The following is an 18,166-nucleotide window of genomic DNA, read 5'->3' on the forward strand; positions in this document are numbered from 1 at the left end:
ACTACTATAAATATTTTGATATATTAAGGCAACTTCCTTCTTGTTGATAACTTTTTTGCCAAATATGATTAGTAGTCGAATCTCTGGTTCAAAAGGGACCTTCAGTTCATTTTATTTGTATAATTCCAAACTGCTTTATAGTATAATAGTAATGATTGACAGCTCTATCAACAATTCACTGAAGTTACTATAAAAAATAGTCATTTTTACCAATTTGCTAGGTAAGTGAGGTTAAATTTCATTTTGATTTATATTTGATTTATATTCATTTTTATTTTTGGAAATTTAGAGCATTCATATCATTATTCATAATTTCAAGGGGGTGTGTAGCATACTTCATCAATAATCCTCTGGTGTCATAGTTTTTCATTGTAATAATCAAAATTTTTTCTTTTTCAACAAAGCTATTATTTTTTTCCCCACTTACATGAAAAGGTAGTTTTCAACATTCATCCTTTTGCCAGCTTTTGAATTGCACATTTTTCTAACAAATTCCCTTTCCTTCCCCCTCCCTATGGCTGTGACAAATCTGATATAGGTTATATATGTATAATCATGTTTAACATATTTCCATAATAATCAGAATTCTCAAATCTTTATAAAATCTTTCTCTATACAATGCTTTTGTTAAAAAGTAAATTGTTTTCCTATTTTTGCCTACTTCACTCTATATCAATTCATCCATGTCCTTTGGAATTTCTTTGAAATAACCCCTTTCATCATTGAATTACTGAGTCTAGAATTTTCCTTAAAAAGAAAAGAATAATACATCAGGTTCTCTCATTCATTTAATTTATACAGTGAAGTAAATACCTCTATAAAAGATTGATTTAGTCAAAATCAGCATATGGCTGAAGTAAGGGGGGAAAAATGTCCTTTGGACAAAATGTCTAACTAAATAAGACTGAAGGATATAGCTAGATGACTCAGTGGATAGAGCTATGGTCCTGGGCCAGAAAGAAATGAATTCAAACTCAGCCTTAGACCCTTAACTAGCCTTGTGACCCTGGGCAAGTCACTTAACCTTTGTTTGTCTCAATATACTAGAGAAGGAAATGTTAAATAACTTCAATATTTGTAAGAAGCAAGGACTATAAAATATCAGTGTGCTATGGTTCACAGGGCCATGATGAGTAGGCCATGACAACAACAAAAGTCTGGAAATGAGGGATGCTATAAATTTTCAAATCAGTGTCAGATCAATTCATGGAAATGTACTCATCAATGAAGAGGAAATTAAAGAGATAATTTAGAGCTACTTTGCCCAAAGTAAATGCTAATAAATTGGATAAGTTGAATGAAAAGAATGAATATTTACAAAAATACAAATTGCCCAGATTAACAAAAGAGGAAAAAAATTACTTAAATAACCCTATTTCAGAAAAAGTAATTGAAGGACCATCAATAAACTCCCTAAGAAAAAATCTCCAGGTCTAGGTGGATTTACAAGTGAATTCTACCAAACATTTAAGGAACAACTAATTCCTGCTCTACATAAACTATTAAAAAAATAAGAGAGGAATGAGTACTGCCAAACTCCTTTTATGACACCAACATGATGCTGATACCTATACCAGGAAGAACCAAAACAGACAAAGAAAATTATAGACCAATCTCCCTAATGAATATTGATGCAAAACTCTTAAATAAAATTTTAGCAATGAGACGACAGCAAGTTATACCATGATCAGACTGGATTTATACCAGGCAGGCAGGGATGGTTCTACGTTAGGAAAACACTCAACATAATTAAACATATCAATAGCAAAACCAACAGAAATCATATTATCTCAATGGATTGCTGAAAAAGCCTTTGATAAAATACATTGCTTTTAAAAACACTAGAAAATTTAGGAATGAATAGAATTTTCCTTAAAATAATAAATATTATTTATTAAAACCATCAACAAATATTACATTTAATGGAAATAAACGTGGAGTATTTCCAATAAAATCAGGGGTGAAACAAGAATGCCTGTTATCACCATTCCATTAAATATAGTATTAGAAATATTAACAGTAGCAATAACAGAAGAAAAAGAAATTGAAGTAATCAGAATTGGCACTCTTTGCAGATAATTATGATGGTATACCTAGAGAATCTGAGAAAAAAAATTCATGTGAATGAGGATAGAGTCTAGCAGCTGGAAGAGTGGCTGGCTTCGCAATATTCCCTTTTATACAAAAAGCCATTACCATTTTCTGATCATGTATTAAAATATATTCTTTTAGCTTCTTGATTCTCCAAGTTTTTAGGACAGAAATTAGTGGATAATCATGAACTTATTGATTGTCAAGGTCCTTGACATGGAGATGTGGAATATGTTATCTCAGGTGCTTTGGGATCATTTGTGCTCAGATAGTGTAAAATCCTAATTTTTATACAGAACTGTTTTCATCTGGATTAAAGGCTTATATACACTCAAAAGGATATGGGAGACAAAACAAAAAGTAATACAGAATAATAAATAAATAATGGTAATGTCTCCATTTCTAAATTGCTTGCTATTATTAGGAGAATGACCTCAAGATACCTTTTCAAGTAATAGAAGAGATCAAGGGATATAAAGATTTTCCTCTTGAATACTTCATATAAACACTAGTCTACTTTCTAGAAAGTGTTTGGCAACAAGATTTCAAGAGGCAAAATATGGAACTCCTACTTTAGATGGTACTACTTCAGGATGCGAATAAAAGCAGTCTGTGTAGACAAGGAAGAACTATATTTCCAGCTCGTTCCTCTTATATTCTTATTTGAATTACACTTGTCCAAATATATCTAATTATTGCCATTAGATTGTTCATAAAGGACAGGGGACTAAATCTTAGTCTTCCAGTGTTTTGTGTAGTATATTATACATAGTAAATTTCAAATCACTGTTGTTTGAATTAGTGAATGAATGATGATGGAAATAAGGGTAGGCAAAGACAAAAGTGTCTATCATGTATAGAGAGCTAAATCATAGCAGAAATTCTTGGCAGTGTTAACCTCAGTTTCCTCATCTATAATATGAAGAGGTTAGATTAGATGCCATCTAAGCTCTAATCTCTCATCTCATGTTCTATGACTCTAATCAAAGATCCTATGACCTAGAGTAGTATGCAGATTTATTAAGTGCCAACTATGTGCCAGACTAAGCATTTTATAAATAATATTTAATTTGATTTGGAATTTTTCCTTAAGTTAGTAAGTTAATAAGAGAATATCATGGAAGGCATGACTGTGGTTGAATATTAGAGTAGTTGCCTTGTAAAATCTGATGAGTATCAAAATGAAGTGAATATATAGTGGGTTCAATTGAATTTTAATAGATTATACTTCTGAACTGTGACATATATATATATATATATATATATATATATATATATATAGAGAGAGAGAGAGAGAGAGAGTATGATTATGCCTGAATATGTATATCTGCATGCATATGCAATAAGAGACATGTGTACATGAGTCTATATGGTTGTGTGTATATGCTTGCATATATACACATATATGTGTGCATATAAAATAATAGTCATACACATACATGTATATATTTTCTGAGAAATACTCAAAAGTTAATCAAGATATCTTTGTAATGGACTTTTTGGTGGGATATACAATAACTCACAAAAACCATCTTGTAAGTATTAAGAGTTTGGGAGCTATATTGGTAGGAAGAGCAAACCATAGAGATGAAACTATGTATCTTTAAAATATTTATGTTCAGTAAAAATGACATTCTTGGAGGATGAGCAGAAGCAAACGGCATATTTTGACAAAGGGAATTTGCCCCTGTTTATGATCCTTACTTCTTTTCCTGTAATCTGTAACATGTGTCTTGGCCACTGTTGCTGTCACCCTATATGCTAACCTACTTATATTATTTATTTTGACATTAAGGTCAGACTCCAGTTCAGTGTAACAGGACTAGAGGAGTCAGGAGTCCAGAACTGTGATTCATTAATACAGAATCTCCATTGTTGAAAGTACCCCCAGCAATGCAGATAATCAGTAATCCATCCCTAAACATGTACTGTATATATCCCAAATACTGTCCTAGTCCCTAAAGAAAAAAAAAACAATGGGGCCCATCAATTGGGGAATGGCTAAACAAGTTATGGTAAATAAATACTATGGAATATTATTGTTCTATAAGAAACCATAAATGATCAGACTTTAGAGAAGCATAGGATGACTTATAGGATCTGATGCTGAGTGAAGGGAGTAGAACCAAGAGAAACACGTACACATGAACAACATCATTGTGAGATGAACAACCTTGATGGAAGCAGCTCCTCTTGGCAGTTCAGAGAGCTAGGACAACTGCATTAGACCGGCTATGGACAATATTATCCCCATACAGAGGAAGAAAAACAAAATAAAACACATACACACACACATACACACACACACACATACACACGCATACACAACCAGCCCTTCAGAATCTGATGAACACTTTATAAAAATTATCTCTTATATATCTCTTTTCCTTATTCCTAATTTCTCATACCAAACATAATTAATCTATAAATATATTTATTTATATGTACAATGCTAACCCATTTGCCACTGAGGGGAGGGGGGGTGGGAAGGGGGCAAAGAAGGAAATTTTGTAACTTAAAAATATACATGTGCATATGGATAAAAATAAATAAACAAAAAACTGAAAAAAAGAAAAAGCAGTGGTATAGTCTATGAGCTTACTGTCCTGCTGAGAGAAATGTATGTTTGCATTATCAAGAGATATAGAAAACACATGAAAAGTTATTTAGGCAGTGGTAGACTGATTTAACAAGGTGGAAATGGACTCCAGAAAGGATTAATGAGATCGTGGTCCTTATGAGCTTAAATGAAAGGAAGAGTTTTTCCTGCAAAGGCATGGAGAAAGATTATTTAGATCTGAGATCTAAATAAAGTCATATGTGGCCCACAATTGTCCCATGTAATAATATCTATAGTAACATAATATTTATGTTGTGCTTTTTATACGAAAAATGCTGCACTAATGAATCTAGGATTGCTATCTTATTTGATCTTCACATCTACCCTGGGAGCTAGGAACTATTGTTGTTCCCATTTTACAGATGAGAAGATGAGGCAAATAGAGTTTAAATGACATGCCCAGGGTCTTATAGCTAGTAAATGTCTTTGGGCATATTTGAACTCAGATCTTTTTTATTTTGGATCTGGCACTCTATCCAGTGAACCACCTAGCTGTTCCAAATGAACCTGAGCCTAGATTAAAAATATAATTGGGAAATATTTTACAAAACAAATACAATAAAATGTAGATAATATTACATTTTAAACTATTAATGTGTGACCCATAAAAATTCTTATGTATGGAATAGCACCTCCCAATTTTCTGTTTGAGTTTGATACCATTCACTTAGTGAATTCTTTGGACAATAGTTGAGAGAAAATAATATATGATCAACCTGGAGAGTTAGACTGAAGCCATATATTGAATGGTTTTAAACACCAAATAGTGGAGATTGCAACTTATTCTGGGAACAATAGATGGCCATTGGAAATATTTAAGTGAAGAGATGCCATTATTAGACTTGTGCTTTAAAGAATTTTGGCAACTATGTGGAGGATAGACTCAAAAGGAGAAAAAATGATTGCAAGGAGATCAGTTAAAGCTAGGAAACAGAATCATCTTGTGGATATCTTATAGATTTATAGAATTATTTGGGATATTGGGGAAGGGAAGACATTAATTGTCCATTGTCAGGACTAGAACCAGGTCTTAGAACTAAGTCCAAATTCAGTCTCAGACACTTACTAGTTGTATGACCTTGGAAAAATCATTTAACCCTTGCATCCAGAGGTATGTTCAGTTGTCCTAACTCATATTTGACCACTAGACCACAAGATGGGTCTAGAAGATAAAGACGGCTGGTGACTTAGCATAGCATCAAATCCTCTTTATATGCATGTCATGACATCATCTCTCTGATGCCATGATCTGTGAAAAGGAAGGACAAACATCATCATCATCATCATCATCATCATCATAGTGAAGCTAACAGAAAGAAAAATAGAGAAACTGAGTAGTTTCCCTAACCTGCCACACTGAATCAGCATACAGGGTCCAATGACAAGAACAGCTATTATTTTTTGATACTGGGGGGAATTCCTGTAGTTGTAACCTGTTTCTTACTGACATTGTGTCTTCCTTGGGGGAGGGGGGGTCTCAAAACCATTTTCATTTCTGGATCCTGTCAAGATTTTCCTTTTCCACAAGAGGGTTCAGTTTGGGGGCTGTCCTATTTTTGAAACTCTTATTTCCCACCCACGTTTCCCAGGTACAAATGGAGCACAGGGTCACATATCTTTACAGGGCTTACTCTGCTTTCTCTTCCCCTCTGTACTAGATCTTTTTAAATGTCAGCATTTTAAGCTTGGCCTTTTCAAAAATGTGATACTATGTGAACCTTACTTAATGGAAAAATATACTTATAGTTCAAAGGTGTTTTTTTTTCTTTTTCTCCCTTACAAATAAGAAAGGCTAACATATATCTTGTTATGAAGCTGATTTTGTATAATGGAGATCAATTTTTACAATTTGATGTCTTAGTAAATGATGCACTCTAAAGTTTTTTCATTCTATTGGGGAAGTTTTATTTGTTTGTTTTTCCTGAAATAGTCAAACACTTTTAAGAAGCTTTTTAAACTTTATTTTTGTAAAATTTTATGTTTTCAAATCACCATTTCTAAATATATCACCTCCCCAGTTCCTCCTCCCCTCAATCAAACTACCTTCTATAACATATATATATATATATACATATATATATATATATATAAAGACAGACAGATAATAAAAATCCACCAGCACATCAGTTCTTCCTAACATTACACAGTATACTACATCCATACTCTCCCCCCTTTACAAAGAAAAGAAGAAAATACATTTCCCCCATTGTGGAGCATTACTTAATTCAGAAGCACAGAAATCAAGAATTGGAAGGTACCTCAAGAACAATTTTGTTCTTTCCATTTATTTTGTTGTGGTCATTATTCATATTGCTTTCTTGCTTCTGCTTACTTCACTTTCCATCACTTCATATCAGTCTTCTAATGCTTCCCTGATTTTTTTTTTAGTTTCTTATAGGCACAATAATTTTCCATTTTATATATATATATATATATATATATATATTATAAATTATATAGTATTATGAATTACATATTTATACAAACATAAACTTTAGCACTTTATAAATATACCACAAAATTGTTGCTATAAATAGTTTGTGAATATATATGGGAGCATCTTTGTGGCAGATGTGCTAGCTATGGGAAAAAGTAGATTATTTCATTTCCTATTTTAGCATAATTCAAAACAGCTATACAGAATGGTTGGTTGAATCTACAAATCTTTTTAGGTTTTTGCAAGGCAAATGGGGTTGGTTAAATGGTTTGCCCAAGGCCACACAGCTAGGTACTTATTAAGTGTCTGAAACCGGATTTGAACCCAGGTAACTCGTGACTCCAGGGCCAGTGCTTTATCCACTGTGCCACCTAGCCATGCTGAATCTACAAATCTTTTAATGATATTGTAGCTTACTTTTTCCCCATAATTCCTCCAAGATTGACTGTACTTTTGTCAACATGCTGAGTGTGATATGAAACCTCAAAGTTGTTTTCAGCTTCATTTTTTTTCCTTAAAAATTACTTGGATCAATCTTTCCTGTAGTTGTGAATAGTGAAAATGCTTAAATACAATAAACTTTAATACAAATACAAATAATTTATTGCCATACTCATGGATCCTTTCAACCATTCTTCAGAACACATTAAAGTACACTTAAATTGAAAGGTAAATGTAATTTTAATAGCCATCTAAATGAACTACAGATGTCCCCTGGGTCATTAACATAGGCATGAACTGCTGAAGCCTTTCGTTACTCTTTCAACCCCAAGAAATCCTTTGCCATTTTGTGGTACATTTTTTTAATTCATCAAATCAATGAATGGGAATCGTTTTTAAACATTCCATTGAATCAGTGGTGATGTAGTGGGAAAAGTACTAGATTTGTATTAAGACAGAAATTTACGGGCAGATAAATTGCCCAGTGGAACAAGATCCTGACCCTGGAGGTCCTGAATTCAAATCCAGATTAAGATACTTAATACTTACTTAACTGAGTGACCTTGGGTAAGTCATTTAAAGCCATTGTCTTGCAAAAAAAGAAGTAAAAGGAAGATCTGAATTTGTATTTTGGGTGTGCTATTTATTACTAATATAACCTCTGGTCAATCACATTACTTTCTCTCTGTGTAAACTTTAATTTCCTAATCTGTAAATAAGGATCAACATTGCTACCCTTTCACTATCAAAATCTGAAGAGCGCTTTCTCTCTCTCTCTCTCTCTCTCTCTCTCTCTCTCTCTCTCTCTCTCTCTCTCTCTCTCTCTATATATATATATATATATATATATATATATATATATATGTATATATATGTATATACACATATATAAAGTCCTATGAACATATAATTTGTTGTATAAATGTTGCTAATATTATCAAATCATTTTTGTGCCATCATAAAAACTTTCAGTCATTCTGCGTTTCAGTTGCAGTCCCATTAGCAATGGGCTTAGGAGAAAACAAGGTCAGTTTCTATTATTCTTCATTCAAGGAAAACCCATGTATCCTCATTTTTCTATTTTTGTTTTCCTTAGGGTGACCTGCAAAGGACACTCATCCAGGTGGACTTTGGCGATGGTATTGCAGTGTCTTATGTCAACCTCAGCTCTACCGAGGATGGGATCAAACATGTCTACCAGAATGTGGGCATTTTCCGAGTGACTGTGCAGGTGGACAACAGTCTGGGGTCTGACAGCGCCGTCCTGTACTTACATGTAACTTGTATGTTATTACTGTTGTTGGTTTATGAAATACCTTGAATAACACACCTTTAAAGAATGTAAACCTCAAATATCCTGCCTAGAAGGAACTTGATTTTTCTTTTCAGAAAGAGACAGAGACACAAAGAGAATATGAGATGGGAAGGGAGTCAGAGAGAGGTGGGAAGCTTAAGGGAGAAAAGAGTGGGAAGAAAGATGGAAAGAGAGAGAAGGAAAAGGAAATGATATATTACAGAGAATTTCTGCCTCTGTTTCCTTTCTGGATGGATTATCAGGGTCAATTTTTATTTCATACTGCTGTAGATCCCTTAGACTTTCTTAATTTGTGAACACTTTTTGAAGGTACATGGTAGACATTCCAGATTCTAATAATATTATCAATCTAAATTCTAAAGCTAGAAATAATATCAGAAATGGAATTTCTCACTACTTTGGTGATTTCTTGCCCTCTTTCGTCTGCTTCTTGGATGCTTTAGACTCTTGATTCAATATGGTTCAAACATTTTGTGATCTAACAATCCTGTTTTCTTAATGGTCTGGCATATGATTGGCTCTTGTGTAATGGAAGAAATATTATATATCATAAGATGATTAGTTATAGCAATTTGTATCTGAAAGGAAACTAAGAGATCCTTTGAATAAATCCTTAGTCAAGTGGAAAAGAAAACAAAGAGGGGAAGTGACCTTCCAAGGTGATATAATTGTTGGATACTAAACAAAAACTAGAAATGAAATTGTTAATTCTCTTTCCATTGTCAGGCAACAAAAGCTGACAAAGAATTTTTCCAGAAGTTGAGATACTTTTCCATCCAGTTGTCCAATTTTCAATCAATCAAACAGGTGTTTATTAAGTCTGTACCATGCACTAACCACTGTACTAGATACTGGGGATATAAGTAAATAGATAACTCAGTCTCTACTGATAGGAAGCTTATAGTCTAAGTTTATATAGAATGCATACCACATAAATATAAAGTTAATAAATGCATTAAAATTCACCCACAAAGCAGCTAAATACAGTTGTGGTCATTTAGAAGTGACCAAATTGGAGTAGTTGGAAGAATCAAGAATGGTTTCATGCAGAAGATCATGCCTGAGGAGGTAAAAATATTTTTTTGAATTTAGCTATGGGAATGTATGAAATCTCATCTACTAGGTAACCTTTTCCACTAAATTGTCATCTACTGCTTCTCCATTGAGAGATTCCTCCATTCAATGATGCTTCTTCTTTACTCAGTTACAATTTTTAGGACGTTCTTGGAAAATCAAAGGACTTTCTTAGGTGTGCACAAATCAGAGAAGATGATATACTCCATAAGCAAACCAGAATAAGATTAGCACAAAGGAAGAATGAACTGTGAAAATCCAGAGACATTTCCATCCCAAATATTCCAACTGATTACTTGTGACCACCTGTGGTAGAGCATTCAGAACTCATACTGATCCATTTATCCACAATCAAACATACTGTCCCCAACACCAAGATGTCCTTGATCCTTTACTAAAAAAAGGATGGAACAACCACAACTGTTAGGGGACTTCTTCTTATAGAAAAACATACTTCTGTTATGAGCATCTCATATCCTTAGAGTTATTTTTATTCTTTTGTCAAGAAACTATAGAGTACTACTCTATTATTTAACAGAATTCCTCCAGTCAAGACTGATTGATTCCTTTTTTTGAAAATGACCTCTACAAGTCTGCTTGGTATTTGGGTTGAGAGTGAGTATAGTTCTTTCAAGTCTTATCATACTCTTGGAAGCTAGTGCCAAGGTCAATTAAATTTTCCTAGAACTTCACATGATAGCATTAGAATGCTAAAGTAGAATTGGTGTCATTTGTCTTTTATTCCTGTAGCTATGCCCAGACTGATACCTACATACAAAGTGATTTCATGAAGTGATTATTAAATGCTATGAAATTTTTGGCATACTTATGTTTATCGAACTTCCATATATTGTAGACAAAAATTTATTTTAAGATTTACTTGATGAGAGTTTGTTCTTGAATAGAAAAGATGATTGGGATATTTGTTGTTGTTGTTGTATGTTTTGTTTGTTTTGTTATTGCAGATCTATGTATTATCCTGAAAAACTGAGTAAAACTTAAATAACTAGCAGCATGCCTACCAAAAGAGTCATTTCCAGGTCTAGAATTTTCCAGATATATCTAGGGTGTTATCATCAGTAGTAGTAGTAGTAGTACTGTTAGCATCAGTAAAATTTGTAAATGATTAATAGACTTATGAGGTTTCCAAAGATGTCTTGAATTCTGACTATATTATCCATGCACAGCATGTTGCTTTTCCTTATCATTTGTTCTCTCCCTAGTACAGGAAAGGGAATTTCTTTCTTAAGAATATTCTCCTTTAGGGGTGGCTAAGTGGCATAGTGGATAAAGCACTGGCCCTGGAGTCAGGAGTACCTGGGTTCAAATCTGGTCTCAGACACTTAATAATTACCTAGCTGTGTGGCCTTGGGCAAGCCAACCCAATTTGCCTTGCAAAAAAACCTTAAAAAAAAGAATATTCTCCTTTAAAAAGTTCTCATGTACATTGCTTATGTATTTCCTGCATTTCCAAAGAATTAATTCTACCAGAATCTAATGATTCAACTACCTGTGGAGTTAAAAGTGAAAAGACCTTAAACATTTTCTAATGCAACTTCCTTATTTTATAGAAGGGGAAAAAAACTAAGTGACCCTCTGGAGGTCACAAAGCTAAGAAGTAAGAGAGCTAGGGCTTGAACCTATATTTTATTACTTTCTATTACACTCTTTGCAAAGTCTGCAAGAGACTCTAAGCTTTTTTTTTATTCTAGTTATGGTATCTTATGGGAGGAAACCATTTTCTACAACATAGGACCTCGTTTCCTTAATATTAAAGTCACTATCTCCAAGGGAAGTGAGCTGGTTAGTTATTTTCTTAAATTATTCTTGTCTTGCAATGTTGACCTATAAATATAATTTGCATGGTTAACATTATATGTTTTTCATTATTTATATAGAAATGTACTCATTTATATGTAATTCTACCATTCTACACACACATTCATATTTTTTTTTATTTCTACACATATCCCTGTCTTCTTCTTTGCCCAAGTCAGGGAGCCTTCCCTTATAGCAAAGATTAAAGATTTTTTTTAAAGTTCAGCAAAATTAGAGAATATTCTTCAGTTTTTTTCCCCACATTTGCAATGAAGGGAAGGGGTCCATTTCCCTAAACTAACTCTTCTCCCAGAATCAATCTTGGTTATTAGAATTAACCAACATTCAATTTCATTTTATTGTTCTTTTCATTTCTATTATTACAGCCATTGTATACATTGATTTCCTAATTCTGCTTATATAATTTCATTTTCATTCCTATAAATTGTCTCTTCTTTCTATGAATTCTTCTTATTCATGCTTTCTTTTGGGAACAGTAATAATATTCAATTGCATTTCATGTGTTGTTAACTGACTTGAACTTGGACTTTAAAGGAAGGGATCTTTATATTCTAATTTTGCATCCTAAACCTGTCATGGGTTCCATGTTTCAATAACATTTAAGTTCAATAATCATAATAATAATAGGTGGTTACCATGTGAGAAGTGCAAGGTAATGAAGAGAGCGATGGAGCTGGCACTTTTTATTGAAAGAGATAATATAATGAAGGAAGAACCCATGTCCCTGTGACTGAGGTGCAAGAGGGAAAATGATAACTTCAAAGGAAATATCCAAAAGATATATTGTGACACTTTGGAAGTGGAAACAGTGTTTTCAATTCATGGAGGAAATTGTACATGAAAAGTCTAATCTGAATGGAGCCTTGAATGGGAAAAGAAAATTAATAAACCAAGTGTATACCTATTACAGAAATTAGAACAAATACATGAGGAAGATATAGAAAAGGTTGGGTGGCAAGTAGGAATGGAGAACAGATCAAATTGCCTTGGAACTAAGAGATAGAGTGTCTTTGTTGCAGGACAGCAAAGAGGACAATGCCTCTGCTTCAAAGAATAAATGATAAGGGGAGAATATAGGAAAACTGGAATGGTAAGAGAGAACTTGTTTATAAACAACTTTGAATGCCATGCAGAGCATTTTGAATTTGATTTTGGTGATGATAGGAGTGGAGACAGGTGATACAATCATACCTGTACTTTAGGAAGATCAGTTTGACAGTTAAGAGGAGGTTGGACTGAAAAAAGGAAAGACCCAGAGATGTGAAGAGATGAGAGTCACACATAGAATAGTAGAAATCTCAAAGAAACAATATATTATTGATACTATAGAATTTACAGAACTTAGCAGCTGATTAGAAATGGATGTGAGAGAAAATGAGAAGTCGAAAATGACTCCTAGGATATTATTGCCACTGAGCAACTAACTGGAAGGATGGTGATTCCTATTATTGATAGTAATGGGAATGTTAGGCAGAATGGAGAAATTAGGAAGATAGTCTCTTTTTTTCAGAGTAGGAGATAATGTCACTTGCTTAGACTAAGTGGGAAGGAGCTTGAGGAGATAAGAGACTATGAGAAGTATGATTTTTTAAAAATCAAATAAATATGAATAAAAGGATTTTCACACACCTTAGATTTCATCTGAGATTATTTTTGGTAGATTCAGCAGCTCCTCTTGCGCAGAATACTTGAATGAGAGGAATTATTAGCATTATTGGAGGATAGCATCATGATACAGCAGAAAATTAAGAGACATAACTTTCATTTGAGGCTAGAGAAAACAGAATTATTGTCATGGCTAACCATCACTCAAACCTAATAGAGAGGGAATTGTGGCCAGAATCATTAGAATAGAAGGAAAACAAGAAACCTGAAAGTTGTAATTAGGGTGAAGAACAGGAATAGTAAGAATTGGGGAGTGGGGGGGATGGAAATAGAGGAGATTGAGGTGACACAGAGGTGCAGTGGGTTCTGATAATAAAATTTCAATGTGGCCATCATAGGACATAGTTCTGGTTGAGTAATATGATTAATTGATCACACCTCCTCAAGTTCAAGTCTTCCTTTAAAGCACTGACTTTGAGGGGCAGGACTAACACAATTCTTATCAATTTAACTGTATCATATGAGAGTTTTACTATAAGCAAACAATGATTATTTGTCACCAAAACATAAAAGTTCATGAAACAAGGAGTAGTGTTTATCAAGGCTACCATAATATAAATTACCTTTTTTCCCCAAAGTTCTTAATTCACTTTCTTTTTCTATTACCTTATTTATACCCTCATGTACACTATTCCATAGGTAGTATCCATGGGAGGTACTTTTCCCAGTAGAAACTTATGTGGTACAAAGAGGGTCAGTAACTTATTCAGTACCATGAGGTGTATCTCAGTCTCATTATCTCCCCAAATCTTTTGACTCCCTCACCTTGTTTTACATTTTCTGTTGGTATCTAGGTATGTGGCTACAGATGGTTAACTCTATTAGCCAAGTTGATGGAATGTGAGCTTTGGTTCATTTCAAAATGACAACTGGCTTTGGATTTGCCCAGTCCTGAAATTAGGCAATAATTACTCTAGATGAGCAGCTCACTGCTAACAGAATGGCTCTTTTACAGAATCTCAGCCTCAGGTAGATACTCCCACACAGTCTACCCTGTGTCAATCCCTTCCAATCTATGCTCTCCAATACAGAAAGGTGAGTTGAGCCAGAATCAGAGGTTATTAATAAAGGTTTGCAAAGGTCATCAGAAACAAATGGAGAAAATGTTTCAGGGGTGCTATTTCCAGTCCTGGGCTGACAGCTCCTCACTGGAACGGCTGGGTAATCAGCTGCTTCTTGACAGGAGGGAATTCCTTGGGGAGAGTGTCCACTGTGCTCTGTGAGTTTGCAAACTAATGAAAGCACAAGATGCAGTGACTGTTTCATTCCTTGGATAGGAATGCAGATTTCAGGAAAGCAAAGCTGCCTAGCTCAGCCAGTCCTGTAGTTAGCTCATCAGGGACTGTGCAGAGTTGCAGAATGAGTTGGGGGGAAAAAAAGATGAATAGGAAATAGCTTTCCCCCTCCCCTAGCTACCTTCTGAAAGATAGGCCATTTGTAAATGTCTTTCTTTCTCAATAGGGCTAGGGGAATACTATTAATTTATGAATAATTCAGATAAAGAGGAAGTAGCTTTTATAAGTATTCAAATAATTTTGAATGGTCAGCAAATGAATTAGGGTATCGTCTCCTGATCTGCCAGTTTTTTTAAACCAATTCCATATACTCTGTGTCCTCCAACCCAGCCTCCTAAAAACAACAACAGTAGAAGGGATATCTAGGCTGTCATTTTCTAGGGGAGGTATCTTCTTCCTTTTTTAATTTTTTATGAAAGCCTCTATTGGACACACAACCTCCAGATTCAGGTGAGACACTCAGGACAAAAATATTTGAGGATGTCATCAGGAAGCTTGACTAAAAATGTTAAATTGTAGCAATAGTAATTTTGAGGACTTAAAGCCACAAGGTCTTCCTATCATTCAATAACTCAATAATACATTTAAGAAAAGACTCTAGTTCTTCCTCAACCCTTAATAGCAACAAGTTTTATCTTGAAGGGTGCTTTGAGATCCTAAGAAAAGCCAAAAAAAAAATGGGAACTTGTCTATCACAAAGGGTCATTAATGGTATTTGATCTGCAATTCATGTTGTTGACCCATTTGAAACATATAAAAATTAAATCAGGAGAGAAGCAGGGAAGGATGGGGATAGGAGGACTTGTTGCTATAGTACTAGATGAATAGATACAGGAACTGGAAGGGGAGAAGTGGAGAAGCCTAGGAGTAGGAATGTGACCATTCCCTACTAATGTGTGTGAAGAAATCAGTCCACTTTGAATTGATGAAAGGAAATAGAAGCTTTTGGGCTTCTACCCCTGAGAATGGCAAAGCAGTCATTGTCAAATATTTGCAAGAGGATATGAGGCCCATTTTAATGTGTTTCCTATTTAAGAAAAAAATGTAAATGCAGTGAATTAGGAGAAAAAGGATGCTTCTCTCCAAAAAGATTCACCAAGAGAATATCTCTTTGGATGCTATTTTCATGCTATAGCTGTTTCTTTCTCTCTCTCTCTCTCTCTCTCTCTCTCTCTCTCTCTCTCTCTCTCTCTCTCTCTGTTGCTATCAGAGTTTGCATCCAGAGTGTTCTCAAATGAAATTCTGCAGGCTGCATAATACTGACATAGCATTTCCTTTCCCATGGGCAAGCAGGGATATTGGACTAGAATCCTAGAAGCTGAGTTCTTAGAATATGATTCCTACCTCTAAACCTCAGTTTCCTCATATGTTAAATGGGGGGAGATTAAATTAAATCAGAATTGTAAAGACACACCCTTCATACTCTAATATTGCACTGATTCCGAACTGACATCAGATGAGGAACACCTAAATTCTGCCCTTTTCTGCTTCCCTGGAATTGGGTTTTCCTGCTGAATTTAGGGGGATACAGTGCCACCTTCTGTTCTATCTATGCACTGCAGATAGGTAGCTTTCAAGTTAAACCAGAGCATATGCATATAAATATATATATATAAAATATAAATATATATTATATATAATATATAGCTCAATTGGTTTACTTTATTTCACATATCCAGTAGTGCCCACTTTTCCTTCTATGTCTAGTGGGCTCCGTGCTGTATTGAACCAAAGGGCTGACTTCTGAGAGTACTTAACTGGTCAAGATATTTGCACAAAGAGAAATAACTTTACCCACTCCTCAGGGCATTTAGAAGGCAAAGATGCTCCAGTATTTGGCTTCTATCTACAGACTATCACCATGTCTACATTTCTATGTTCTAAATAATGACTTGTTTATTATACTCATTAAGAGATTTTGATTGAAAAAAGTACAAATCAGTGATCTACTGTAGTTTTATTTCCTCTTTGATCCCAAGGTTAACTCTTGCTTTTCAACAGACCTTGAATAACTTCTTTCCAAGCAGAGCAGATAGGTGGTGCATTGGATAGAGCACTGACCTTGGAGTTCAAATCCCACCTCAGACAATTGACACTAAATAGTCACTTGGACAAGTCAGACTGCCTGGCAATCAGGGCTATCTCCAGTTGTACCGATCTATATCTGGCCACTGGACCCAGATAGCTCTGGAGGAAAAAGTGAGGCTGGCAAATCACTCAAATTCAAGTCATGTGTTTGTCATGGTATTTTGGCATGGTCTTCTTTGAGAATGGACAAACATTACTATTATTATCTTTCTGAGCATCAACATAAGAGTTTTATTTTTTAAGAAAACTTATACTTGAAAGAAATATCACTATTACCATGTAAATAAAATCTTCTAATGGGGAGATCATCAATGAACAGGAGTGATATGATATATAGGCTCATCATAGCTAGGACAGTGTGACACTTGGGTCCAGCAAATGATCTTTATAAACATTCTGTAACTTCTGCCTCTGTTCCTCTTGTCCTGTCACCATAGCATGACATGAGACAGGGAGATGAAAAGGAAAGAGCACCAGAGAAGGAGAGCATGATATTTGCTACTGAGATCTATTGTAAATTTAGAGGCAGAAGAAACTTTAGACAACCCTTTGACTGAAGAAATAGGGATACAAAGCAGTTAAGTTACAACTAATGCACAGTACAGAATAGATATCTAATAAATGCTTGTTGATTGATTGGTTGCCCAGGATTCCGACAAGTATTAATTTGACAATGTTCAGATGCTTTGTTTCCAGATCTACTATTGACTACTTAACCCTCAGGGTTGTTCCCTTAGTAGTTTTCTTTTCTATGACCTAGAATCTATCACAAAAATCTCTAAAATACGAAAAAAAACCTTAAAAAAATCTCTAAAATGACCCCCATTTTGAAGGTGAAATATATTTGAAATTAGAGGAACTGAGTTCTAACCTTGTCTTTGTTACTCCCTAAGGGACATGGCTAGTCATTTTTGTTACTCAGTTTCTTTACTTGTCCAATCAAGTCTTTGATCATAGCTCTCTGGCAGTGCCAAGGCCCCCGATAAAGTTTCTGTTCTGCTTTTAGAGCTAAATTAACCTCCGTGGTCAGGATTGGTAGTTAAGAAATTAGGCAAATAAACCACAAGGAAGCAGACAAAGGCTCAGCAGCCAAGCAGGTCCAGGCTTTCTTGGCCTCCTTCCCAACATTCTGTTTTCACATGGAGAAATGATCTTCCCCTCTCACTCTTGTGAATAGTGGTGATCATGATGTGAGTGTTGGCGTGCTGTGTCTTGTTTCACCTCAAAGACCAGTTGTATTTTGCTGGGGGGAGGGTGGCGCAATCCCCTAAACTGGGTAATGAAACTTGAAGATCTGTCTA

General features: G+C 34.7%; 1 protein-coding gene across 4 annotated transcripts in view; it reads left to right on the top strand.

The window, feature by feature from the left end:
* SORCS1 (sortilin related VPS10 domain containing receptor 1) overlaps window positions 1-18,166 on the top strand; it is a 741,634-nt gene that overhangs the window by 678,889 nt on the left and 44,579 nt on the right. For all 4 annotated transcript variants that reach the window (XM_074233753.1, XM_074233754.1, XM_074233751.1 and 1 more), the window contains exon 19: window positions 8,686-8,872. In XM_074233753.1, coding sequence (XP_074089854.1) covers window positions 8,686-8,872 — 187 coding nt within the window. The remainder of the gene's footprint in view (window positions 1-8,685; window positions 8,873-18,166) is intronic.

This window comes from Macrotis lagotis, chromosome 4 (assembly GCF_037893015.1).
Source record: "Macrotis lagotis isolate mMagLag1 chromosome 4, bilby.v1.9.chrom.fasta, whole genome shotgun sequence".
Taxonomy (NCBI): Eukaryota; Metazoa; Chordata; class Mammalia; order Peramelemorphia; family Peramelidae; genus Macrotis; species Macrotis lagotis.